Below are 26384 nucleotides of genomic sequence, written 5' to 3' on the forward strand. Positions count from 1 at the left end.
CCTGTTAGATTAGCTATGATCAACAAGACGGGTAATAGCAAATGTTGGAGAGGCTGTGGAGAAAAAGGAACCCTCATTCACTGTTGGTGGGACTGTAAAGTAGTACAACCATTATGGAGGAAAGTATGGTGGTTCCTCAAAAAACTGCAAATAGAACTACCTTATGACCCAGCAATCCCTCTACTGGGTATATACCCCAAAACCTCAGAAACATTGATACGTGAAGACACATGTAGCCCCATGTTCATTGCAGCACTGTTCACAGTGGCCAAGACATGGAAACAACCAAAAAGCCCTTCAATAGAAGACTGGATAAAGAAGATGTGGCACATATACACTATGGAATACTACTCAGCCATAAGAAACGATGACATCAGATCATTTACAGCAAAATGGCGGGATCTTGATAACATTATAAGGAGTGAAATAAGTAAATCAGAAAAAAACAAGAACTACATGATTCCATACATTGGTGGAACATAAAAATGAGACTAAGAGACATGGACAAGAGTGTGGTGGTTACCAGGGGTGGGGGGAGGGAGGACAGGGGGAGAGTTAGGGGGAGGGGGAGGGGCACAGAGAACTAGATAGAGGGTGGCAAAGGACAATCTGACTTTGGGCGAGGGGTATGCAACATAATTTAATGACAAAATAACCTAGACATGTTTTCTTTGAATATATGTACCCTGATTTATTAATGTCATCCCATTACCATTAATAAAAATTTATTTAAAATAAAATAAAAAAAAATAAAAAAAAAATAAATAAAGATAGCTAAGTATGACTACTAGTTAAAAGTGGATATAATCCAAACCAGTGGAAAAAGTAATGGTATATAAAGTTAGACAGCAACTAAAATTTCAATGCAAATTTCTAGTTGAGCTGCATACATGATTACTTGCAAATTCATTTCTAAGAGTTCTTTATGTATTCTGGACATTAATCCCTTATCTGATATATGATTTACAAATATTTTCTCCCATTCTGTATGTTGCCTTTTCATGTTGTTGATTGTTTCCTTTGATGCACTAAAGTTTTTTGATGTAGTCCCTTTTGTCTATTTTTGCTTTTGTTTCCTGTGGTTTTGGTGTCAGGTCCCAAAAATCATTGCCAGATCCAAAGTCAAAAAGGTTTCCCCTATGCTTTCCTCTACAAATTTTATAGTTTTAGAACTTATGTTTATGTCTTTCACCCATTTTGAGTTCATTTTGTGTATGATGTGCGCTAAGAGTCCACTTCATTTTTCTGTATGTGGTTATCCACTTTTTCCAGCACCATTTTCCAAAGAGGCTGTCCTTTCTCTATTCTGTGGGCCTGGCACCCTTGTCAAAGAAGTTTTGTTCATTTATATGAAGGTTTACTTCTAGACTCCCTATTCTATTCCATTGGTCTTTATGTCTGTCTTTACTCTAGTACCATACTGTTTCAATTATTATCTTTGTAACATGTTTTAAAATTGAGGAGTGTGTGGCCTGTGTTCAACTCTCGCAATCATCATCTCCCCAGCAACTCTCCAGAGGCAGTATCTTCAGCTGGGAGTTGGGGAGTAAGATAATCACGTGGCGATCAGCACCATGTCTCTCCTTCTCCAGCCCTCCCTGCAATTCAGTAATGTTGACCTGGATTTTTATGAACTCCAATGTTTCAGCACTGATGTGCCTTCACACACCACATGATCTAACCAAAGGGTCTCTGGATGGTTTCAGGACCGTCACATAAACTTTAGGGAAGCCTGCATTACTTGAAGTCAGCAGTTTATACACATAATTTGATAAGTATGTTTGACCCTCTGGTTTGGGGACTTTGCTATTTGTTTCAAAGACAGAGTTTTCCCTGTTTTTCATCTTGTTATTGATTTCATCGGTTTGAGGGAAGGAACAGAGTAAAAAGACCTTATTCTAACATATTTAAGTCTCCCTTTTCTATTTTAAACAATTCTTCATAAAGCCTTGGGATCAACCATTGGTATAAGGTTTTTATATTTCTTTATCAATCCAAACTTGTTTACTGGTCTTGTTTATGACCAGCTTATAACTTTTACTATATTATTCTATCCTCTGAGGGTCTTTCCGTTCCAATCCTAATCCTGTATAATATTCTTAGTGGGAAATAAGTTGCCATCCTAGTAATTTTTCTCCTCAGGTTATTTCTCCCATCTGTCCTTTTTCATCCAAGCCTTTAAGGCCTCACATGTTATACTACACTAATATAACTCTTTATAGTTGTTAAATCAAATACTAGGATTAAAAGCAAAAATGGGCAAACTTTGCTCCAAAGAAACTAATATTAATGTTTTTAATCCTAGTGTTTCTTCTCTAATACACTTTTCATACTACTACTGCCAATTTATCCTCATAAATATTCTTTCATTAAGAAATCATTAATGACTTATCTTTGCCCCAGAAAAAAATCAATCTAAATCCTTAGCCTGATATCCAAGAAAGAGATCATGAAAGGTGTTATAAAGAAAAACATGGACTTTGGAGTCTGGCTTTCTTTGGTTTCAAAACATGATCTACTTATTTGCCATGTAATGTTGGGCAACTGTCTTGGCTTCTCTGAGCCTCACTCCAGACAAACTGGCTTACTATTCACTACCAACATATCAGACCCTTTCATACCATCCCTTAGATTTCCTCTCTTTAGACCCAGCTCTTCAGTGAAGCCTTCTGTTCATTATTTTATTTCATGTTCGTTCTTTATTCATACCCATCGCCTGACAAACTGCCTGAAATATCTTGTATTTTCTGCTTAGTCCCCTCTTCTCAACTACATTTTAAACCTTAAAAACACAAAGACCATACGTTATGTACTCTTCATTCTCAGGCCATAGTTAAGGGTCCAATATTTATTAAATAAGTGGGGAAAAAATCTAATATTTCTAAAATCTCACACAGAAGAATTTTTAAAACCTCAAATGAGAGATTAGCAATTTTATAGCTACCATAAATTAAACCATGTTTTCTTTAGAACAAGAATTGTCTTTTAAGGTAACCAAATAGACTTAATTGATAAAGGAAAGCTCTTCTTATTAGAAGAATGCCAGCTAATAAAGGAAGAAAAAAAATAACAGAATTTTGAGATATCACCATTTCTTAACAAGGATTCGGGCAAGTATCATCATGGATTTGGCTAACACCACTAGGTGAAAAGTAGATATGAACAGGGGATTAGCCACATGCCATGTCACCCCACTGATGACTTGATGGTCGCAGAGGGAAATAAATAACTTGACAATGTGGGCTAAGGCTGTCACCTTTTAAATCCAGTAATAACTCTTAGAATCTCTAACATTGGATGACCAGATACAGTGTACCCCCTGAGGTGATACAGTATGAAGGACACAGGATCACTTAGGCAGTATTCTTGCCTAAAATGTTCAACTAGAACATAATCAAGTCTTTATTATCAAACATCCAGTTTTCAGGAAATACTGAGGTCATATAAATAATTCAGACAATAGTGAAAGAAAATCAGACAAATCCACGAGGTAGAAAATTCTACAAGATATCTTGCCAAGTCTCCTCACCAAGTCAATCTTCTAGAATTAAAATGAAGGAGAGTGAGGTGGAGACTGTTTCAAAGTAAGAGAGATGCCTGGGCCACAATGAGTAAACACAAAGTATGGTTCATGATTGGGTCCCACTTTGAACAACCAGGCATGGATTCATTGTCAGAACAATTTAGGAGATCTAAATTTAGCCTGGGAATTAAATACTAAGAAGATATTGTTAACTTTATTAAGTATGACAATGGTATCGTGGTTTAGGAAGAATAAACAACTTTTAGAGATTACCATCGTCTGAGGTCTAATACTTTCCGCTGCTTAATATCTTCAAGAAGAGAATATTGAGGCCACTCCCTTTGGTGTCTTCCTTTTTTATCTGAAGTTTTTTTCTTGGAAATTTGCTTCTTTACATTGCCTAGAAATATAAGAGTATAAAATAAGCAAAATGCCTAAATGAAGTAAACTGCCAGGACAATGAGATTAATTATGAAACAAAATTTAAAAATAACTGCTGCTAGTTCTAAAAGTGATATTTGCGAACATATTGAATACATGTATCTTCAAAAATATTCTCCTATCTTAAAGAGAGAAAATTTTTTAAACTTAAACAACCATGAATGTTATTTCCTATCAGATTTGTATATTCTAATTCCTAAGCTAGTCACCTAGCTAGCAAAAGAATCAATCACAAAATCTTTAATTTAGAAAATCAAATTACCAACAATAAAATATTTAACTAGACCACTTTCCAGTGGAAATGAATCCTTTCTATAAAACAATAAAACCACATTAATGTTGCTCTGTTAAAAAGTAAAAACATTAGATCTACTAATGCAAGAAAGTGATAGTTAAAAATATCCACAGGCCTACAGAGACCTCAAAATGGATTTAAAATCATGCACACATGTATAAATTTTTAAAATGCAACTTTAGTACCAGGAACTATAATGGAAAACAAGGGTTTTTTCTGTGTGAGTGTATGATATTTCTCTCTCTTCTCTCCCTCTCTCTTTCTCTCTCTCTCCCCTGTTCCTTCCTTCCCCTACCTCCAGAAGACACATAAGACAAATAAAAGTGGTAACCTATGGGGGTAGAGGAATTGAGAACTAGACAAAAGGAATCCATGCAAATAGATTACTCAGTCAAAAAATTTATATAAAGTATTAACGTCCAAGACTCACTTTACTAAAATACCATTAACAGTTCACATAACTTAAATACTTTCATAATGTCACACATATTAAATTTTAAATAAAATAATCAAATGTTATTAAAATAAAATAAAAGCTAATATTTTATTTTTATGAGTTATTCATAAATTATGAAACATAAATTATATAGATATACGCCCAGAAACAAACATGGAAAAGGGTCCATTTTATTTATTTAAGATGTTGTACAATGAAATCATTTGGCACCCAAAACCAGCTAGAACTCAGAAACTATTATGACACAGGAAAGTTCTCTAATTTTTCTAAAATATCAAAATAACACTAAATTTATCCAGAAACAAGTTTCTATCCCCTTCCCTCTAGTTATTAAGTATTCAGAAAACACAAAATTTCTCACAGAGCTAAGACCACTGGCAGATGTAAGCTTGAACAAAATGAAAAAACACCTCATTATGACAAATGACCTTTAATAATAAATGAATTGTAGAGATCCAGAAAATAGAAACCCTACTTTCCACTATTTCTTGATATGTCTTCGCTGCCCAATAATGCCTTAATTCCCTAAGTAGTTTTCCCAGCTCCTTAGAATGTGGAGGCTAATGAAGCAGGATAATCTGGACCTCTCCTGCCAGAGTGGTCTGCACCCACACATTATTCTGATGCTTACCTAAGCCTGTTTTTCTCTGTTCTGAGCTTACTCCCATGAGCCCCGAGGATAAATAAGTATATAAGTTCCAAATGAGCATCCTCATAACATCTTACACTGCCACACAGAGAACTGGTCCCCAAACAAAACTCCATTCCACTTGAGGACGAAAGCTCTGTCAAAGTGGAAGATAAGTTTGAGAGGGGAACATAAAAGAACAACACCTGAAGACTCTGTTTTCCCCATCTCATCAACTCCAGTAACCTTTACCTATTGCTCCTTGCTGTTGCCATATTCTTTTCTATACCTTACCATGCCCACAGCATACCCAGAGTGCCCTAACACCAAATATGCATACATATTATATGTATATATACACCTCTATTCACTACACTGGCTTTTAGAGAAAGGTAGAAAGAGAGTAAATAAAAATAGAATGCCCACCATCTTCCTTGCTTGAAGAACTGCAGAACAGAGCTCTGAACAATCACAGTCACTGAAAAGTGAAGTGGGGGAACCACAGAAAGAGAGCCAGATAAAGTAATACCTAAATTCTGTGTATGAATTTGGCCCAAATCGTAGCAGACCCCAAACAGCACAACTAATGCTAGAAGAACTGAACTGAGATTTGAGATGTCTTCAAGAGACAGAGTTGATTGGGCCCAACCAAATTAACTGCTGCTAAATTAATTACCGATAACTAGTTAATTAAAAAGAAAACATACACACTCTTTGAAGGAATATACCAGAAACCAGAATCCAAGTTACCACAAAATAACATGCCCAATATTTAGGATGCAATCCAAAATTACTGAACATGTGAGGAAACGGGAAAAAATATGACACATTATCAAGAAAAAAAGACCAACTGTGAAATAACTCAGATTTTAAAATTGGCAGATTTGGATATTGAAGTGGGTATTATAATTATGCTCTATGAAATCAATAAAATGTTATAGTAATGAATAAAAAAATAGCAAATCCAAGATAAGTAGAAACTATTTAACATTGTAAATTCTAGAACTAAAATAAATATACAAAATAAATAATTCACTGAGTATACTTGGCTATCTTTAACAGATGTACTTTATAAATTTTTTTTTTTACTTTTATTTATTCATTTTAGAGAGGGCAGAGAGAGACAGAGAGGAGAGAGAGACAGGGGGGAGGAGCAGGAAGCATCAACTCCCATATGTGCCTTGGCCAGGCAAGCCCAGGGTTTCGAACCGGCGACCTCAGCATTTCCAGGTCGACGCTTTATCCACTATGCCACCACAGGTCAGGCAACAGATGTACTTTAAATATAAAACAAGATACAGGTTGAAAATAAATGTTTGGAAAAAGATATGCCCTGCAAAAACGAATCAAAGTAAACTAGATTAGCTTATCAGCAAGTTCCAACCTTTTTCATTTCATGGCACACATAAACTAATTACTAAAATTCTGTGGCACACCAAAAAATGTAATTAATTTTTCCAATTTAACAACAACATAAAAATAGGTGTAATTTTGATCAGCTATTGTTGTGCTGGCTGCTGTCATATTTTTTTTACTTGACAAGCTGAGGGAAAAGAAGTCAGTGCCCCTGACTAAATAGTCAGTTACGGCATGTTTTAAAAATTCTTACACCGGTTGAAAATCACTAAAGTATATAAATATCAAAGAAAATCGCTTTTAGGACAAGAAATATTGCTAGGAAAATGAGAAACATTTCAATGATAAAAAGGTCAATTTGTCAAGAAAAAATAAAAATCATAAATGTGTGAGTACCTAATAAGAGAACTTCAGATTACATAACAAAAATCAACAGAATTAAATGGAGAAAAGGAACTCCACAATCATAGTTGGAGATTTTTAATACTCTACTTTCAGCAATTGATGGAACAAGACAAAAGTTAAGTAGAGACAAAAACACATGAGCAACACTTTCTTTTTGTATTTTTCTGAAGTTGGAAACGGGGAGGCAGTCAGACAGACTCCCGCATGCGCCCGACCGGGATCCACCCGGCATGCCCACCAGGGGTCGATGCTCTGCCCATATGGGGCGCCGCTCTGTCGCAACCAGAGCCACTTTAGTGTCTGAGGCAGAGGCCACAGAGCCATCCTCAGTGCCCGGGCCAACTTTGCTCCAATGGAGCCTTGGCTGCGGGAGGGGAAGAGAGAGACAGAGAGGAAGGAGAGAGGGAGGGGTGGAGAAGCAGATGGGCGCTTCTCCTGTGTGCCCTGGCCGAGAATTGAACCCGGGACTCCTGCACACCAGGCCAATGCTCTACCACTGAGCCAACTGGCCAGGGCCAACACTTTCAAACACTTTGACCTGATATGTATTAGTAGAACACTACACCCAACAACTACAAAATGTACCTTCTTTTCAACCAACATAGACCATGCATTAGGTCATAAAACAAGTCTCAGCAAATTTAAAAAGACTGAGATCCTATGTTCTCTGGCCACAATAGAACTGAGTTAGAAATCATTATTTAAGAAAACCCCAAAAGATCTAGAAACTGCAAAGCATACTTCTAAAACGTGCATGGATCAAAGAAGAAATCACAAGAGAAATTATAAAATACTTCAAATTAAATGATAATAAAAATAAAGTATATCAAAATGTGTGAACGATATCTAAAACTTAAGATTTAGCAATTTAAAACAATAAGTACTTATAGTAGAAATGTCTTGAATCAAGAAGCTAGAGAATGAAGAACAAAGAAAACCCAAAGGAAGAAAAATGAAAAAAAAACCCAGAAATCAATGAAATAGAAAACAAACATTTGAGAAAATTAACAAAGCTAAAAGTTGGTTACTTGTAAAGATGAACAAACATATAAACCCCTAGCAAGAAAAAAATTAACAACCAGCTCAAGAATGAAAGATTAGCTATTACAAAAGACCATATGTATGTTAAAAGGATAAAGGAACTATTATATTAGAAACAATTTTATGCCAACACCTTAACCTAGATAAAATGAACAAAATAAAATTTGACAGAATGGAAATTAAGACAACATAATCAAAGCTAGATATTTTTTAATACCCCTCAGAAAATAGGAGAAAACGCTTCCCAACGTATCTTAGAAAACCTGAATAGTCCTAATTTCAAGACCTGAAAAAGACATTATAAAAAAATTATAGGCTGCCCTGGCTAGTTGGCTCAGTGGTAAGAGTGTTGGCCCCGCGTGTGGATGTCCCAGGTTCGATTTCCGGCCAGGGCACATAGGAGAAGTGCCCATCTGCTTCTCCACCCCTCCTCCTCTCACTTCTCTCACCTCTCTCTCTCTCTCTCCCCTTCTCCTCCTCCTCCCTTCTCGCAGCCATGTCTTGATGGAGCGAGTTGGCCCGGGGGCACTGAGGATGGTTCCATGGCCTTTATCTCTGGCTCTGGCTGCAAAGGAGAAGCAAGGGCCCCAGATGGGCTGAGCATCACCGCCTAGTGGGCTTACCGGTTAGATCCCGGTCCGGGGGCATGCGGGAGTCTGTCTCTGCCTCCCCTCCTCTCACTAATAAAAAAAATATATATATATATACCACTCATAAATATAGACAAAAAGTGAAATCCCCTGACACCCTGAAAATTACAAATTTACAGAACATTCTGTGAAACAAGTTTATTTTGCAAATGAATGGGTAGAAGTCATGATGTTACAAAATGATCGGAGAAACCTAGAAGTAAAATACAAATCCTAGTTCTGCTACTTACTATACAGTTGTGCAAATTAGGGCAGACAATTTATTCCCTCTATGCCTCAATTGCTTCACCTATGAAAAGGGAATAACAGTACCTACCCCATAAAATTCCTGTTACTGTTTAAAAGAAATTAATATCTGCCAGAGGACACCACAATGCAATTGTGAAGGTTGTGCACTGCACCCTAGGTGACTCCCTAGGTGAACGGCACAAAGTTGGGCAGTACACAACCTACTCAGTGCTATCTGGAGATCTTGCAGAGTAATAAAAATTTTAACAACAAAAAAGTCTCAATGTTATATAGTAGAAAAGAAAATTAAATGTTTAATTGGGAAATATGAATTCACTTCCTGCAAAACTATAAAATAGTGGTATGTTATTCTAGCCACCTCATTAACCACTTCTGAGATCCCATGTACTTATCTGTAAGACCTGTGTTCTACAGCTTCACAGATTTTTCAAAGCCCTCAGACTGTAACGGTAATGTTTGAAGTTTCCAACAGCAACACATTAATGAACCAAATGGCCCATGTCCAAGGTTATGTCTTAACAACAATAATAGACAAGATGATAGCAATGCTCTCTATTCACTATTATAAAGGCATGTTTAATGGCAAGTTTAAACAAGATACATTGTTTTCTCATCATTTTTACATGTGAACTTCATGGCTCCTTCCTTACCTGATTTGTGTTTCAAATTTGTGGTCACCCCATCAAATTCAGACTTATCAATTTCCCATGCGAGAGGTAGCTTGCCCAGGCTACTGGATAAGTTTTCCAAGCTATTTTCCTCATTGTAGATGATCTCTGATGTACTAGACGGGATTCCAATGTATCTTGAATTATTTCCAGCAGATAACGACGTATTATCAGGGAGGCAAGAGGAGCGGGATAGATTTGTAGTTTTATAGATTGAGGTTGCCTGGTTGAGAAAGGCATAGTCAGAACAGATGGCATAAATTTTCTCTCTGGTATGGGTCACTGGACAGCTCCATAGATAATGACCATCTCCTTTGGGACCCAAGGGTGCTCCTGACGCACGTGTGCAGAAAGACTGGACAGCACCTTGTAGGTTCTCTTCAGGAGACTTTCTCTCAGATTTGTGCCCACCATTTCCAGAATCATTTGTCCTTTCTGCTTCTGCAATGTTAGGCATTGAATGCAACTATAGAAGTTCTATTACAAAGAAAGAATTGCAACCCTGTTTCTTGAAAAGCTGTGACAATTGTTTTGCATTCTACAAAAACTTGAGAGCTGCAAAATGGACTCCTAAGAAAAGAGGGAGAAAGAGAGATCAACAATCCACCAGACACTACAAAGAGCCCTAAAAAATATACCAAATGTCATGACTTCATTTAATAAGTATTTATTTTACAACTACCATATGCATAGTTATTATAATCACTATTTGTCCTATTAAAAATTATTTTAAATAATGCATTAGAATAGCCTGACCAGGCGGTGGCGCAGTGGATAGAGCATCAGACTGGGATGCGGAGGGCCCAGGTTCAAGACCCCGAGGTCGCCAGCTTGAGCATGGGCTCATCTGGCTTGAGCAAAGCTCACCAGCTTAGACCCAAAATCGCTGGCTTGAGCAAGGGGTTACTCGGTCTGCTGTGGCCCCACGATCAAGGCACATAATAGAAAGCAATCAATGAACAACTACGGTGTCGCAAGGAAAAACTAATGATTGATACTTCTCATCTCTCTCCGTTCCTGCCTGGCTGTCCCTATCTATCCCTCTCTCTGACTCTCTCTCTCTGTCTCTATTTAAAAAAAAAAATGCACTAGAATAAAAAAGACAAATAGCCCAATTAAAAATGGGCAAAGTATGTAAATACTAACTTCTCAAGGATGATATAGAAACAGCAATAAGCACAAGAAAAAAAAACTAAGCATCATCAGCAATCACAGAAATAAATGTAAATCAATATCACAATGAGCCCCAGCTGGTTGGCTCAGTGGTAGAGCATCAGCTGGCATGTGGATGTCCTGGATTCAATTCCCAGTCAGAAAATACAGGAGATGCGACCATCTGCTTCTCCAACTCTCCCCCTCCCCCTTCTCTCTCTCTGTCTCTCTTCCTCTCCGGCAGCCATGGCTCAACTGGCTCAAGTACCTCAGCCCTGGACACTGAGAATGGCTCCATGGAGCCTCCACCTCAAGTGCTGCAAATAGCTTGGTTGAGAACATAGACCCAGATCATAGGCCCCAGGCAGGGGTTACTGGGTGGATCCCAGTCAAGGCACACGCAGGAGTCTGTCTCTGTATCTCCCCTACCCTCACTTGGAAAAGAAGAAGAAGAAAAAATAACAAAACAATGAGATACCGACATATACCAGTATGACAATAATCAAAAAGGCAAATAATGATTTTCAAGGATATGGAGAAATTGGAACCTGCAACACTGCTAATGGAGGTGCAAAATGGTCCAGTCACTTTAGAACACATTTCCTCAACATTTACATAGAGTTCCCATACGGTCCAGCCATTTCACTCCTAGGTATATATAGCCAAGAGAAGTAAAAACATGGGTCTACACAAATGTTCATAGAAGATTTATCCATAATAGCCAAAAAGTGGAAACAATCCAAACATCCACTGAATAAATGTTATATATCCATACTATGGGATATAAGGCAATAAAAATAAATGAAGTACTGAACCAAGCAACAATGTGGAGTAACCTTGAAAGTGTCAGACCAGGTGAATAAAGCTAGTCATAAAGGAACAAATAGTGTATAATTCCATTTATATGAAATGTCCAGAATAAGCAAATCCATTCAGAGACAGACGGTAGAGTAGTGGTTACCAAGGGCTGGAGGGTAGTGAAGTTGGAAGTGATGGGGTTTCTCCTGAAGTAATGAATATGTTCCATAATTGGCTGTGGTGAGGAGTGCACAACTTTGTAAACATACTAAGTCATGTTATTGTACACTTTAAATGGCTAAATTGTATGATGCATAAATTGTATCTCAATGAAAGTGTCTAGAAAAGTAAGGCATTAGCAAGGTTATTTTAAAAGCATATAGGAACAAATGGTACATGAGGAATAATGAGCACAGATTGAAATATAACTACAAACTTAAATTATTTTTAAATTAAGCAGTCTTGATCTCCTTTTCTTTTTTTAGCTCTATTTTCCTTTAGTCTTTTAATTTTTATTGAAGTGGGATGACACTGGTTAATAAAATTGTTTCAGGTGTACACTTCTATAATAGAGCACATGTATATGTTGTGTATTACTCTAAGTCAAGTCTCCTTCTATCACCATGAATCCCCTCCCTCTTCTCTTCTACCTCCCTCACCCCCTTTCCCTCTGGTAATCACCATATGTTGTCTGTGTCTATCAGTTTAATTTCCCTTGCTTAATCCTTTCACCTTTTCCACCCAGATCCTTGATGCTTCCACCAACAGCTGCCAGTCTATTCTATCTATGAGTCTGTTTTTATTTTCTTGGTTAGTTTATTTTGTTAATTATATTCCACATATAAGTGATCTCATATGGTATTTGTCTTTCTCTGGCTGGCTTATTTCACTTAGCATAATTCTCTCCAGGTCCATTCATGCTGTCACAATAAGATTTTTTTAGCATCAAATAGTATTTCATTGTGTAAATGTATCACAGCTTTTTAATTCATTCATCTGCTGATGAACACTTGGGTTGCTTCTAAATTTTGGCTATTGTAAATAATTGCTGCAGTGAACTTAGGGGTATACATATTCTTTCAAATTACAGTTTCAGGTTTTTTCAGATATATATATTTCCATAAGTGGAATTGCTGGGTTATAAGGCAGTTCCATTGTTAATTTTTTGAGGTAACTATATACTGCTCTCCACAGTGGCTGCAACAGTCTGCATTCCCACCAACAGTGCACACGGGTTCCCTTTTCTCCACATCACTGCCAACACTCAATAGTTAATTTATTGATGCTAGCCATTCTGACAGCTGTGAAGTGATATCAGATTGCAGTTTTAATTTGCATTTTTCTTATGATTGGTGAATTGAGCGTATTTTATGACTATTGGCCATCTGTATGTCCTCTTTGGAGAACTGTCTATTCAGGTCATTTGTCCATTTTTTAATTGGGTTCTTTATATTTTTGGTGTTAAGTTTTATTAAGTTCTTTATAAACTTTGGATATTAACCACTTATCAGATATGTCACTGGAAAATATGGTCTCCCCTTCAGTGAGTTGTCATTCCATTTTGCTGATGGCTTCCCTTGCTGTGCAAAAACTTTTTAGTTTGACGTATTCCCATTTGATTATTTTTTCTTTTGTTTCCCTTGCCTGAGGAGACATATCAGAAAAAATACTGCTCTGAAAATGTCCAAGGTCTTACTTCCTATGTTTTTTTCTAGGATTCTTATGGTTTCAAGCCTAACAAATCTTCAACCAATTTTGAGTTTCTTCTTTTGTGTAGTTTAAAAAAGTTCTCTAGTTTAATTTTCTGCACATACCTGTCCAATTTTCCATACATCATTTATTGAATAGACTAGCTTTGACCCATTGTATGTTTCTGCCTCCTTTGTCAAATATTAATTGCCATAAAGGCATGGGTTTATTTCTGGGCTCTCTATTCTGTTCCATTAATATATATGTTTGGTTAATGCCAGTTCCAGCTGTTTTATTATGGCCTTTGTAGTATAGTTTGATAACAGATAGCATAATTCCTCCAAATTTGTTCTTTCTCAAGATTGCAATGACTATTAGGGTCTTTCGTAGTTCACTACAAAAACTTTTAGAATATTTGTTCTAGTTCTGTGAAATACGCCATTGGTATCTTGATAGAAATTGCATTAAATCTATAGATTGCTTTGGGTAGAATGGACATTTCAATGATATTAATTCTTCCTATCCATGAAGATGGTATATGCTTCCACTTCTTTGTATCTTCTTCAATGTCTTATAATTTTCCAAGTACAAATCTTTTACAACCTTGGTTATATTTATTCCAATGAATTTTATCTTTTGATGCAATTGTAAATGGGATTGTTTTCTTGGTTTCTCTTTCTGATAGTTCACTATTAGTGTATAAAAAGGCAACTAATTTCTGGATGATAATTTTCTGCTACTTTACTGAATTCATTTTTAGTACTTTTCTTATGGAATTTTTAGGGTTGTCTATACACAAGCATATCATCTGCAAATAATGACAGTGTAAAGCCAGCAGGCACGGCCAGGGCCACTATCACAGCAGCCGCCCGGCCCATGCAGGTTCGCATTGGATTCGGACAGTCGGTAAAGAAACCATGGAGCCAAAAACTGGTGGGCCATAGCCTTTAATCCTACCTTGCACCCGGCGGGCAAGTAAAGATACACACTGGGCTCCAAAACCCAGTCACACTCAGTGCTCACAAAGCTACTGATTTATCCGAGTTTCCTAGAATCAAAGGTTTCTAGCTCACCAGCCTTATTTCCCTCAGTTCCAGATCTCCTTCCTTATCCCAGATACAAACTCTCCACAGACTGGCATCTCACTCAGCACTCCGCCATCTTGGCTGCTTCTCCTGGCCTCCTCCACGTGGCCTCCTTTAGCTGCTGGCTCTACTCTCTCCGCTCTCTCATGCTAACCTCAGGAACCAAGCGGCAAGTTCCCGTTCTACCCCTATTTTATAGTGTAGCTTCACAACCTTTAATCCAATATACAAAATAGGGTAGTCTCTAATACAAAGTCACTTCTCTGAGGCATGATTGGATTGTACCACCTTACACCAAAAAGGGTAGGAAAGGCTTAATCCCAAAACCAAGCCCCAGGCTACAAGGATTCTGCCTGCCTTTAGCCCACCCCAACACACATTAATATCACCTGGTCAACGGCCTCTTTAACAAAGTGAGCATAATACATTTTATCTGCCCAACAGACAGTTTTACTTCTTTTCTAATTTGGATGCCTTTTGTTTCTTCTTGTCTGATCTTTATGGATAGGACTTCCAATACTTTGCAGAGTAAGAGTGGTCAAAGTGGACATCTTCATCTTGTTCCCAATCTTAAGGAAGACATTTTTAGTTTTTGCCCATTGAGTATGTTTGCTGTGGGTTTGTCATATATAGACTTTACTATGTTAAGGTATGTTCCCTCTATTCCCACTTTGCTGAGAGTTTTTATAATAAATGGGTGCTAAAATTTATCAAATGAGTTTTCTGTATCTATTGATATGATCACGTAACCTTTATCATTTGTTTTATGTGGTTTATCATGTTTATTGACTTGCAGGCATTATGTCAACCTTGTATCACTGAAATAAACCGCCCTTGATCATGGTGTATGATCCTTTTAGTGTATTGCTGAAACTCATTTGCTAATATTTTGTTGAGGATTTTAGCATGTTTATTAGGGATATTGGCCTATAAATTTTCTTTCTTTGTATTTTCTTTATCTGGTTTTGGAATTAGGATAATGCTGACCTAGTAAAATGAGCTTGGGAGTCTTTCCTGCCCTTGAACTTTTTGAAATACTATAAAGGTAGGTGTTAGTTCTTTGAATGTTTGCTGAAATTCACTGTAAAGCCATCTGGTCAAGAACGTTTGTTTGTTGGGAGATTTTTCTTCTTTTTTTACTGCTTTCATTTCATTAGTTGTAATCTGTCTATTCAGATTTCCTAATTCTTCCTGATTCAGTCTTGAAAAACTATGTTTCTAGTTTTTCTAGGAATTTATCCATTTCTTCCACATTGTCCAATTTGCTGGCATACAATTGTTTGTAATATTTTATTATAATCCTTTGTATTTCTGTGGTGCCAGTTGTTATTTTTCCTCTTTTAATTCTGATATTATTTATTTAGCTCCTTGCTTCTTTTTCCTTAATGAGTTGGTTAAAGTTTTGTCAATCCTATTCTTTTCAAAAACCAGCTCTTGGTTTCATTAATATTTTGTATTGTTCTTTTAAATTCTATTTCATTTATTTCTGCTCGATCTTCATTATTTCTTTTTTCTACTTGCTTTAGGTTTTGTTTGCTGTTTTTTTTCTAGTTCCTTTAAGTGTGAAGTTAGATTATCTGAAATTTTTGTTTCTTAGGTAGGCCTGTAATGTAATTTCCCTCTTAGGGCTGGTTTTGCTGTGTCCAGATTTTGGGTTATTGTGCTCTCATTTTCATTTGTTTTAAGGTAACTTTTGTTTCCCTCCTTGATCTTATAGTTAATCAATTCATTCTTTAGTGACATGTTTTTTAGCCTCCATGCATTTGTGTGTTGTTTATTTTTTCTTGTAATTTCTAGTTTCATATCATATGGTCACAAAAGATGCTTGATATGATTTCAATCTCCATAACTTTATTGTTTTCTGGCCTAACATAAAAAATGTTCCATGTGGGGCCCTGGCCGGTTGGCTCAGCAGTAGAGCATCAGCCTGGCGTTCAGGAGTCCCGGGTTCGATTCCCAGCCAGAGCACACAGGAGAGGCACCCATTTGATTCTCCACCCCTCCCCCCTCCTTCCTCTCTGTCTCTCTCTTCCCCTCCCGCAGCGAGGCTCCATTGGAGCAAAGATGGCCCGGGCACTGGGGATGGCTCTGTGGCCTCTGCCTCAGGCGCTAGAATGGCTCTGGATGCAACAGAGTGACCCCCCAGAGGGGTAAAGCATCGCCCCCTGGTGGGCATGCCGGGTGAATCCCAGTCGGGCACATGAGGGAGTCTGACTGCCTCTCCGTTTCCAGCTTCGGAAAAAAGAAAAAAAAATGTTCCATGTGCACTTAAAAAGAATATAGTCTGATGCTTTGGAGTGAAATCTTCTGATGTTATGAATTAACCCTTTGAGTAGTGAGTTTTTTCATGCTTGCTGACCCCCGAGAGTGAAATGTGTTGTTGTTGTTGTTTTCAAAAAATAAAATTAGTTACAGTTACAGTTTTATTAACTTAAAATCATGTTTGTTTGATAACCAATTTATGGAAACAAGAAGAACATACATTTGCCTTTTTTAAATGTTGCCTTACGCATTTTTAAAATAAATTGACCCTACTTTGGATGGTCAGGACACACGAGCACGGACATGAACGTTTGTACTATTCAAAGGGTTAAATCCATCTAGTGTGTCATTTAAGGCTACTGTTTTCTTGTTCATTTTCTGTCTGGAAAATCTATTCATGTCAATAAGGTGTTAAAATCCCCTACTGTAACTGTGTTACTGTTGATCTCTCTCTTTATGTCCATCAAGATATGCTTTATATATTTAAGTGCTCCCATGTTGGGTGCATAAATGTTTACAAGATTTTAACCTCTTGTTGGATTGCTCCCTTTATCATTACGTAGTGTTCTTCTTTGTCTCTTACTATAGCTTTTATATTAAAGTCTATTTTGTCAGATATAAGTATTGGTGCCCAGCTTTTTTTTTCCTTTCCATTTGCATGAAACACCTTTAGCTTTTTCTATTCTAGAAAGCTCTTTATTTCTCCCTCGTCTTTAAGTGATAGCCTTGCTGGGTAAAGTAGTCTTGGTTCTATATCTTTTCTTTTCATCACTTTGAATATTTCTTTTTTTTTTTTTTTTTTTGTATTTTTTTTTTCGGAAGCTGGAAACAGGGAGAGACAGTCAGACAGACTCCCGCATGCGCCCGACCGGGATCCACCCGGCACGCCCACTAGGGGCGACGCTCTGCCCACCAGGGGGCGATGCTCTGCCCACCAGGGGGCGATGCTCTGCCCCTCCGGGGCGTCGCTTTGCTGTGACCAGAGCCATTCTAGCGCTTGGGGCAGAGAGGCCAAGGAGCCATCCCCAGCGCCCGGGTCATCTTTGCTCCAATGGAGCTTCGGCTGTGGGAGGGGAGAGAGAGACAGAGAGGAAGGAGGGGGGGTGGAGAAGCAAATGGGCGCTTCTCCTATGTGCCCTGGCCAGGAATCGAACCCGGGTCCCCCGCACGCCAGGCCGACGCTCTACCGCTGAGCCAACCGGCCAGGGCCACTTTGAATATTTCTTGTCAACCCCTTCTGGCCTGAAATGTTTCTGTTGAGAAATCAGCTGACAGTATTACAGAAGCTCCCTTGTAGGTAACTACCACATTTTTTGCTCCATAAGACGCACCTGACATAAGACACACCTAGGGTTTTAAGGAGGAAAATAAGAAAAAAAAATATTCTGAACCAAATGGTGTGTTAAAATATTTAATTAAATATCGTATTTTTCACTCCATAAGATGCACGGGCATTTTCCCCTCCACTTTTGGGGGGAAAAAGGTGCGTCTCATGGAGCAAAAAATACCGTAATTGTCTTTCACTTGTGGCTTATAGGATTCTCATTGTTTTTAACCATTGCCATTTTATTTATGATGGGTCTTGATGTGAGCCTCTTTGGGTTCATCTTGTTTGGGACTCTGTGCCTCCTGGACTTGTGTGTCTTTTTCCTTTACCAGATTAGGGAAGTTTTCAGTTATGATGTTTCTTCAAATAGGTTCTTCATCCCTTTCTCTCCTCTCCTTCTGGTACCCATATAATGCAGACCTTGTTACATTTCATGTTGTACCAAAGGTCCTTTAAACTATCCTCATTAAATTTCTTTTCTTTTTACTGCTAATTGAGTGTTGTCTGTTACCTCATCTTCCAAATAGCTGATTCAGTCCTCTGCTTCAACCAACTTACTTTGTATTCCTTCTAGTGTATTCTTCATTTCTGACTGGTTGTTCTTTTGTGTTTTCTATATCCATTTTTATGCTTGCTATCTCTTTGTTGAAGTTCTCCCTATGCATCCCTATAAACATTTTTTAAAATTTTGTATCAGGTAAATTGTTCACCTCTATTTTCATTTAGCTTTCCATAGATTTCTCCTGTTCTCTCATTTGAGGCATGTTTGTCTCCCAATTTTGGCTGTCTCTTTGTCTTTGTTTCTATGTATTAGGTAGAAATGCTATGACTCCCAGTTTTGGTAGAGTGGCCTTATGTAGTAGGTGTCCTGTGGGGCCCAGTGGTGCAACTTCCTTGGGCTCCTGACCTGGGTGACCTAGAAATGTCCATTATATGGGTTATGTGGACCCTCCTATTGTAATTGAATCTTGATCGCTATTGAGTTGTCTGTGCATGGCGTCAACCGTCAATCTAGCTGTGAGGATGGACATATCTCAGAGTACAAGCTGCTGTACAGGGGCTGACCATATGAAGCAAAATTCACACCTCTGTAGGGTCTGGTGCCTGCCAAAATCTCCTTTCAATATGTCACTTCTGAAGCTAATTGGACACTGTTCTGATGTTGTCTGAAGCTGGTCACTCAGTATGCTGTTTCTATAGGCTCTTAGGAGGGACTCTGGTGCAAGTCAATGCCAGATACTACTGTGACTAGCCCTGCACAGCTAGTTTGGAGCTAGAAAGTGATTCCTAGTTGATGGTTTCCTCTCTGAGTGTGCACAGGAAAGATCAAGCTGTGCACCAAGACTGGCTTTTACCAGCACTGGGCGAGATGCAGGTCAGCAAATGTCCCAAGGCACCCTAAGACCTGCTTCCACCTGCTTCTGACTGCCGGCTGCCTGTTAGGCTCAGTCACTGATAGAGCCTACCATGGAATTCAAATTGCATGAGATAGACTCTTGGTGAGTCACCAGCTAGGGGCGAGCAGTATTCACCAGACTGATATAAGTTCAAATTTGTGTCAGTGCTGGGTCTAAGGTCACTAAGCAAATGTCCCAAGGTATACCAACTCTTGCTGCTGCTGCTTCTTCTTTTTTTTTTTTTTTTTTTACAGGGACAGAGAGTCAGAGAGAAGGATAGATAGGGACAGATAGACAGAAACAAAGAGAGATGAGAAGCATCAATCATCAGATTTTTGTTGCGACAAATTAGTTGTTCATTGATTGCTTTCTCATATGTGCCTTGACCGTGGGCCTTCAGCAGACTGAGTAACCCCTTACTTGAGCCAGTGACCTTGGGTCCAAGCTGGTGAGCTTTTTGCTCAAGCCAGATGAGCCCATGCTCAAGCTGGCAACCTCAGGGTCTCAAACCGGGTCCTCCGCATCCCAGTCCAAAGTTCTATCCACTGCACCACTGCTTGGTCAGGCCCAACTCTCACTTCTACATGCTGGGAGCTCACACATCTTTGTGGTGGGACAGGATCTCAGGCACTCATCATGGTGAAGCCAACAGACTTGGCCCAAAGAGACCAAGATTTAGCCATGTGAATGGAGGGCACTGCACTGCTCAGGCATGCAAGGGGAAAACTGCCCGATTCCTAGAGCCACACAACTCAGTCTGCCCCAGATTCTGCCAGGAGCCCAATCTCACCAGGATGTGGTCACCAGGAATCATGAGGGTGGGGCTAGCAAATTTTCATGAGGGGGCAGTGCCATTCAGTTTCACGGAAGAGTGGGGAAATAGTAGTACCCAACCCAAATCCACACAACTCAGTCACTGACAGAATTGGAGATCTCAGCCCAGACAACTAACTCATCAGCAGGGCATAAGATATGCAGGCTGGGGCAAGAGGGAGTATAGAAGGTAAGGCTATTCCTTTCCCCAAGGCTGATGTCATACGAAGGGGAATAATCTACCCAAGAAAGATGACATCTGCAGTGTGAAAAAGTGATGTGGCACTGGGATCCTGGTGGCTGTCCCTTCACTCTCTGCCCAGAGCCACAACCCCAGTCCTTCCTCACAAAACTCTAGTCTGCTTCACTCTGCCTCTGCTAGAACCCATAGTGAGTGGCTGCAAAAAAGATTTTGTGCACTGGCTCTTTAAGAGTGCACATGTGTCTCTAGCAGACTCCTGCGTCTCCCTGGTAAACAGAATTCCTGCGGATTTCCACAGCCAGATGTTTCGTGGGTACCCCTTCCCAGTTCTGGTACTCTGGGCTGGGGAGCCCAAACTTGGTGTTGAGATCCCACACTTCTCAGTAGAGACCTTTGCAGCTGAGATTTCCCTCCAGAATCTCAACAGCCAGCCAGCCATGGGAGCAGGACTAACACTTTTCATGTCTCTTCTTTTCCTACCAATCTCAATGTGGCTTCTTCTGTGAATTCTTGGTTATAAGACTTTTCTTCAACTAATCTCTAGTTGGTTATTTACACTGATAGCTCTATATTTTAGTTGTAATTCCAGTTTGGCCCTGGGAGGAGGTTAATGGTAACATCCACCTACTCCACCATCATCTTGGTGGATGTTACCCCAGAATTCAAATTTTTTAAGTATCTGTCACCTGACAAAAAACAGGATCAAATCTAGGCAGTCACCAACTTCTGATCAATCTCAGGAAAAACTAAACTTCAAGTCTAAATTGATTTCTTTAATGAAGAAAACAGACAAGTTTACATAGCTACTGAGCATCGAGGAAGCTACAGATATAAACTAAAGGAAGACCTAATGAGTGAAACCATTAGAGCACGTGACCCAATGCAGGTGCCAGAGAAGCGCATGCCCCCTTTGCGGGACGTTAGTGATGGAGCAGTATTCAAGAGATTCACCCACCCTGGGTGACCAGTTTGAGGTTTACCTGTTAATATCTCTGCCCGTTTGCTTACTTAAAAAATTAGAAATGAGAATAACTTTCAGAGATTCAGGACAATGATTATATAAAATCCAACATACAAATACTGAATGACAAAACCTATGACTAAGGTGATAAGACATAACCAAAGATAATTACCCTAAGTCTGTGAGAAGAAATTAATGAAGGTACTGCATGTTCTCCATGTTAAGGAAAGACCTCCACCTGGAGGACTCCACATACCCTAGAAAAGATTCTATTTTCTTTATTTTTAAGGAATGCTTAAATGCCTTCTATTCAAACCTCCATGTAATTTGTGCAGAGTTTGTAGTTATTTGTAGGAGGGTCTGTTTGGCAGGAGATTCACCAAACATGGAACCTCTGATGGTTTTGAAACTTTCCTTTTCTTTTTTTTTTTTTGGCCAAGAAATAATAAAAGTACTTATAGTGGGTCACTAGGCAGGACTCTGTTATGCTTTCTCCTTCTTCTTCATCTCTTAGCGTGGTGGTGACAGTGGAGGAAGATGCAAGAGAAGCTGAGTACCTGCGGTTGTGCAGACCAAACTCTGTACTTATCTGAGGAGTTAAATTCTCCAAGTCTTAGCAGATATAATACAGGAGCATCTTCTACTTTTTATCCGTTATCCTCATGCCTTTCTTTAATAGCATAGTGTGGACAGTGGTGATATTTGTAGCACTGGGACTGTGTGGATGGGTTGTACTAGGATAAGACATGAAAGAAGGCAGCATATGAAAGAGGTCACGGTAAAGGGCAATTAGCAAAGGGGACGGAAGTTAGTCTGGTAAAGAAGACATAGGCCCTGGCCGGTTAGCTCAGTGGTAGAGCGTCGGCCTGGCGTGAAGGAGTCCCGGGTTCGATTCCCAGCCAGGGCACACAGGAGAAGCACCCATCTGCTTCTCCATGCCTCCCCCTCTCCTTCTTCTCTGTCTCTCTTTTCCCCTCCCGCAGCCAAGGCTCCATTGGAGCAAAGTTTGCCCAGACGCTGAGGATGGCTCCGTGGCCTCTGCCTCAGGCACTAGAATGGCTCTGATTGTGGCAGAGCGACGCCCCAAATGGGAAGAGCATCGCCCCCTGGTGGGCGAGCCGGGTGGATCCCGGTTGGGCGCATGCGAGTCTGTCTGAACGCCTCCCCGTTTCCAACTTCAGAAAAATACAAAAAAAAAAAAAAAAAAACATAAATGTTCCTGGCACTGCCCTTGTTATCTCCATCTCAAGCTCACCTTCCACTTTGCCAGAGATTCCTTCCTCAGATTGAATGGAATTTTACTTGTGGGACCAGCTCCCTGTGTGGCATTGTGGGGATTTTATGAAAAATGCTAATTTGGAATGCACATAAAAGAATGTTCTTATCAAAAACATATGCAAAAGAAAAGTACAGCATTTGCTCACAAAAGGGGCTGAGTTTCCAGAAGCTAATGACAAGAATTACCATAGCAGTTGAATAATACAAAATGTAGCAGTCTCAGCCCTGGCCAGATAGCCCTGGCCAGATCCTGGTTGGTTGGATCATCATCCCAAAGCACAGAGGTTGCCAGTTCATTTCTTGGTCAGGGCACATACAGGAAGAGATCAATGTTCCTGTCTCACACTCTCTCTCTCTCTCTTTCTCTCTCTCCCTTCCTCTCTTACTAAAAAATCAAGAAATAAAATGTTTTTTAAAAAATTTAACAGTCTGTTTTTGTGTTTGATTGCTTTTAAATAGTACTCAATGATCAAAAATAATGCCTTTGGTTGCACATTTACCCCTCCCCCCAAAAAAGAGCAATGACCATCAACATAAAAGCATATTTTACATTGTTAAAATAAAAGCCAAGAGTAAATTTAGAATGGTTTGCAAACTTTCTCACTGAACCACTGTTTATGGAAATTTGTCTTTGAAAACTAATATTTATAATTTTTTATCACATAGCAAAATAAATTACAGAAAAACACTGCAAAGTACAAAAACATATTACAGAGAAAGTAAAAATTATCCCAATCCCATGACCCAAATGCTGCTATAGTGCTATTTTTCCTTATTATCTTTCTGATCCTGTCTTTTCTCCCCACTTGAGCAAGGTCTCCATGAGGCCAAGGGCACTAATATTATTGTGGCCTCAGGCTTTCTTACAAGTGAATAAGCACAAATTATTACTGAAGACAAGAGACATTATAGATGCCAATTACTGTATTCTATCATAATTATGTAATTATAGCCTCAGGAGTTAGATAGAGAGAGGCAGTTTGTCCCTCCATTACATAGCCCACAGTTGTTTTTTCATACCTTGTATCTGCTTTTGTTCCTACTTTTATAAACCCTTCCCAATTCCATTCCCACTCCTATCCCCCACCATTCCCATGAGTTGACATTTCTAATCTGACCTGTGCATAGATATTAGAAAATAGTGTCATATAACTCCTCTGCCTGAAGCCCTCTGCTGTTAGAAATTATCTGAATCCACCCATCCTCCCACTCTCCCTTCCTCTCTGAGCTCCCTCCATGCTGACCAAACTTTCCATTCTCTGAACATTATTTACTCCCACTCACCCTTCTTTATTTAATTTCTATCAGATATCCTTCAAATGCCACTTTTGGGGAGGTAGGGAATACCTTCTTTGCTTCTTAAAATGGGCCAGATCACCCTGCATACACTATATGCTCAGGTACTTTCCTTAACCAGGGTGCCAGTTTACATTTATAAGTGTATTCATGTGATGAATGTGTACCCCTTGCATATCTGGTTTTCCTGACCATTGTATTCTCAGGGCCCAGCATTTGCAGAAGTGTCATCTGCAAATACTTATTTTTAAGTGCTTACATCATGCCAGGCATTATTGTAAACACTGGCTTAAGAGCCTGCATGCCAGAAGGGCTTAACAGGAATGGTCTTAGGAATCAAGAACTAGAGTTTAAGCCAAGGAGTCTCTTCTTCTCTCTCTACTTCTCACCTGTGAGAACTGAAGTTCCCTAATCCAGTTTAGTGAGGCGATGCTATATTAACATTTAATAATAATGACTGCAGGATGTAAGGCTCAAATTAATGATTTATTCATAAGATCATGGCACAAGCAACAGAAGTATTAATTGTGTGCAAACAAAATTCCATAAAATGGCCAGTGCTAAAAGCACCGCTAGAGTAATGATTTGAACTATTCTGCAAATTAAATGTTCCATTTGTAAGAATACTCATTTCCTAGGTTACATTCTTGTCCACTCATATGTTAAATCAGTATCTTTAAGAATCAAGTTTGCTTAGAGAACTAAACGTCTTAAAAAGTCTCTTCAGAAAAAGCATTCCACATATGACAACTATTATGATCTATATTCTGAAAGGTAAGGCCACCGAGACACAGAAGCAGGTAAGTGACTTACTAAGGGTGGAATACTGGAGGGCCAGGCCAGACACACATTAAGCCCCAGAGCTCCGATCTCCGTCCGTCCCCATCCCCGCCCCTCTCCATTCCTTCCCCACGTCCCCCAGTCCTCTCTTTCTCCATCACACCTGAACCACTCGCCAGGCAAAGGTTGCCAGCGTACGATGAATACCGGAGGCCTCCCGCGTACCGGCCAGCGTCGAGCCCGGTCTCCCAGGGAGGCGAGCGGAGTTCCCACTTGCCTCCTCTACGAAGCTCGCGGCGCCACGGGACTCGGAGGCCTGCGGGCCGAATGCGAAAGCCGCGCAGGCCGCTGCCCCCCAGGCCGGGCCGATCTGTGCTCAACGGGCGCCAGCACCGAGAAAAAAGCGCGGCTGCGCCCCCTGCCCGCGCCCCTCTGCTGCCTTCCCAGCCCGCGCGCCTTCCGGGGGGCCCTGAGTCCGCTTCCGTCGCCGCAGCCAGGCCTCCTGGCCCCTCCTCCCGCCCTCCGTCCCGGGCCGGAAGTCGGAGTTTGCAGCCAGGCGGTGTGGGCAGAGGCTGGCGGGTGACTTCCACTTACCTGCCCCACGATGCTCTGGCTGCTTTAGGCGCTTGGGTGGGTGGGACTTGGGCAGTAGTCCCCGGACGGAGAGCCCCCGATGGAAGCTTTGGAATGCACGAGTTGACATCAATTAGTAAGGACAATTGCAAAAAATAAATAGAAAAAGAAACCACCGCTGTGGCCCCAGCCCAGGCTCGCTGAGCCACCCAGCCTGTCTAGGTTTTCAGGGCAGCTGACGAGGTCGAGAAAGGGAGGGAGGAAGAGGAGGCGGCTCGGGTCCAATTACGGAGCGGACTGGGACTCCTCCTGGTGACCGACCACCTGGGCCCCAAGGTCGGCGTGCAGGGGAGAGGGGTAGGGCACCGCGCGCTCTGGACTGGGGCCCTACAGAGCGTGGCGGGAGACCGGCTCCTGGCATTGACCACCGGTATACGCGGGGACAACTCCAAATCAGGTTTTGTTCCCAAGGCTCGTCCCTTCCGTCCCTAACTCTTCCCTCCATCCTACGGCCCGGTTCGTCACCCCACTTTTTCAGGGGAGAACGAACACCGACGCAGTGGCCTCCACTTGGACCGCCACGGGACCCGGGAGAGTCTCTGGTCCCTGCCAGCCCAGGCGGCATTAAGGCGCCTAGAACAGGCGGGTCGCATAAGGCCCGGCTCGCGGGTCCCAAGTGCCTGGCGCAAGACCACGCGCGGAGGGAACACAGCCGCGGACCGCCACTTCGGTTCTGACCACAGACCCGGGTACCTTTAGATTGTCTGGCAGGGTCAGATCGCTGCGGCCGCCGCGGAACCCAGCTACGGACTCGAATCAGAGCTTCCAGAGCGCAGCCTGCGAAGCTCGTCGGGTTACCCTGGGGCTGGCGTCTCTCGTCCCATCGGAGAGCACCGGGGCAGCGCCTTGGACGGCTATGCCCGGAGACCAATAGATATCATTGACAGCACCTTCCTTTCTTCGTGTTTTATACCTGACCTCTGCACGTACGGAGGATATGGCGAAAACTTAAAGAAAAAAATCTTAGCTATTCTTTCAGATCCGCGTGTCCTTCTATT

At 40.5% G+C, this 26384-nt stretch overlaps 1 protein-coding gene across 13 annotated transcripts in view; it reads right to left on the reverse strand.

Moving 5' to 3' along the window:
* BIVM (basic, immunoglobulin-like variable motif containing) overlaps positions 1-26216 on the reverse strand; it is an 84059-nt gene extending 57843 nt beyond the window's left edge. The window contains exons 1-4 of one of the 13 annotated variants that reach the window (XM_066380589.1): positions 26080-26209; positions 25348-25433; positions 9696-10283; positions 3797-3923 (exon numbers count right to left, since the gene is read on the reverse strand). In XM_066380589.1, the coding sequence (XP_066236686.1) occupies positions 3797-3923; positions 9696-10170 (602 nt within the window). In that variant the 5' untranslated portion in view covers positions 10171-10283; positions 25348-25433; positions 26080-26209. Of the gene's footprint in view, positions 1-3796; positions 3924-5347; positions 5453-9695; positions 10284-24916; positions 25256-25347; positions 25434-26071 lie in introns of those variants that run through there. The other 12 variants (XM_066380590.1, XM_066380598.1, XM_066380588.1 and 9 more) reach the window with 12 other exon arrangements.
* Between the last annotated feature and the right edge of the window lie 168 nt (positions 26217-26384).

Source organism: Saccopteryx leptura, chromosome 4, assembly GCF_036850995.1.
Source record: "Saccopteryx leptura isolate mSacLep1 chromosome 4, mSacLep1_pri_phased_curated, whole genome shotgun sequence".
NCBI lineage: Eukaryota > Metazoa > Chordata > Mammalia > Chiroptera > Emballonuridae > Saccopteryx > Saccopteryx leptura.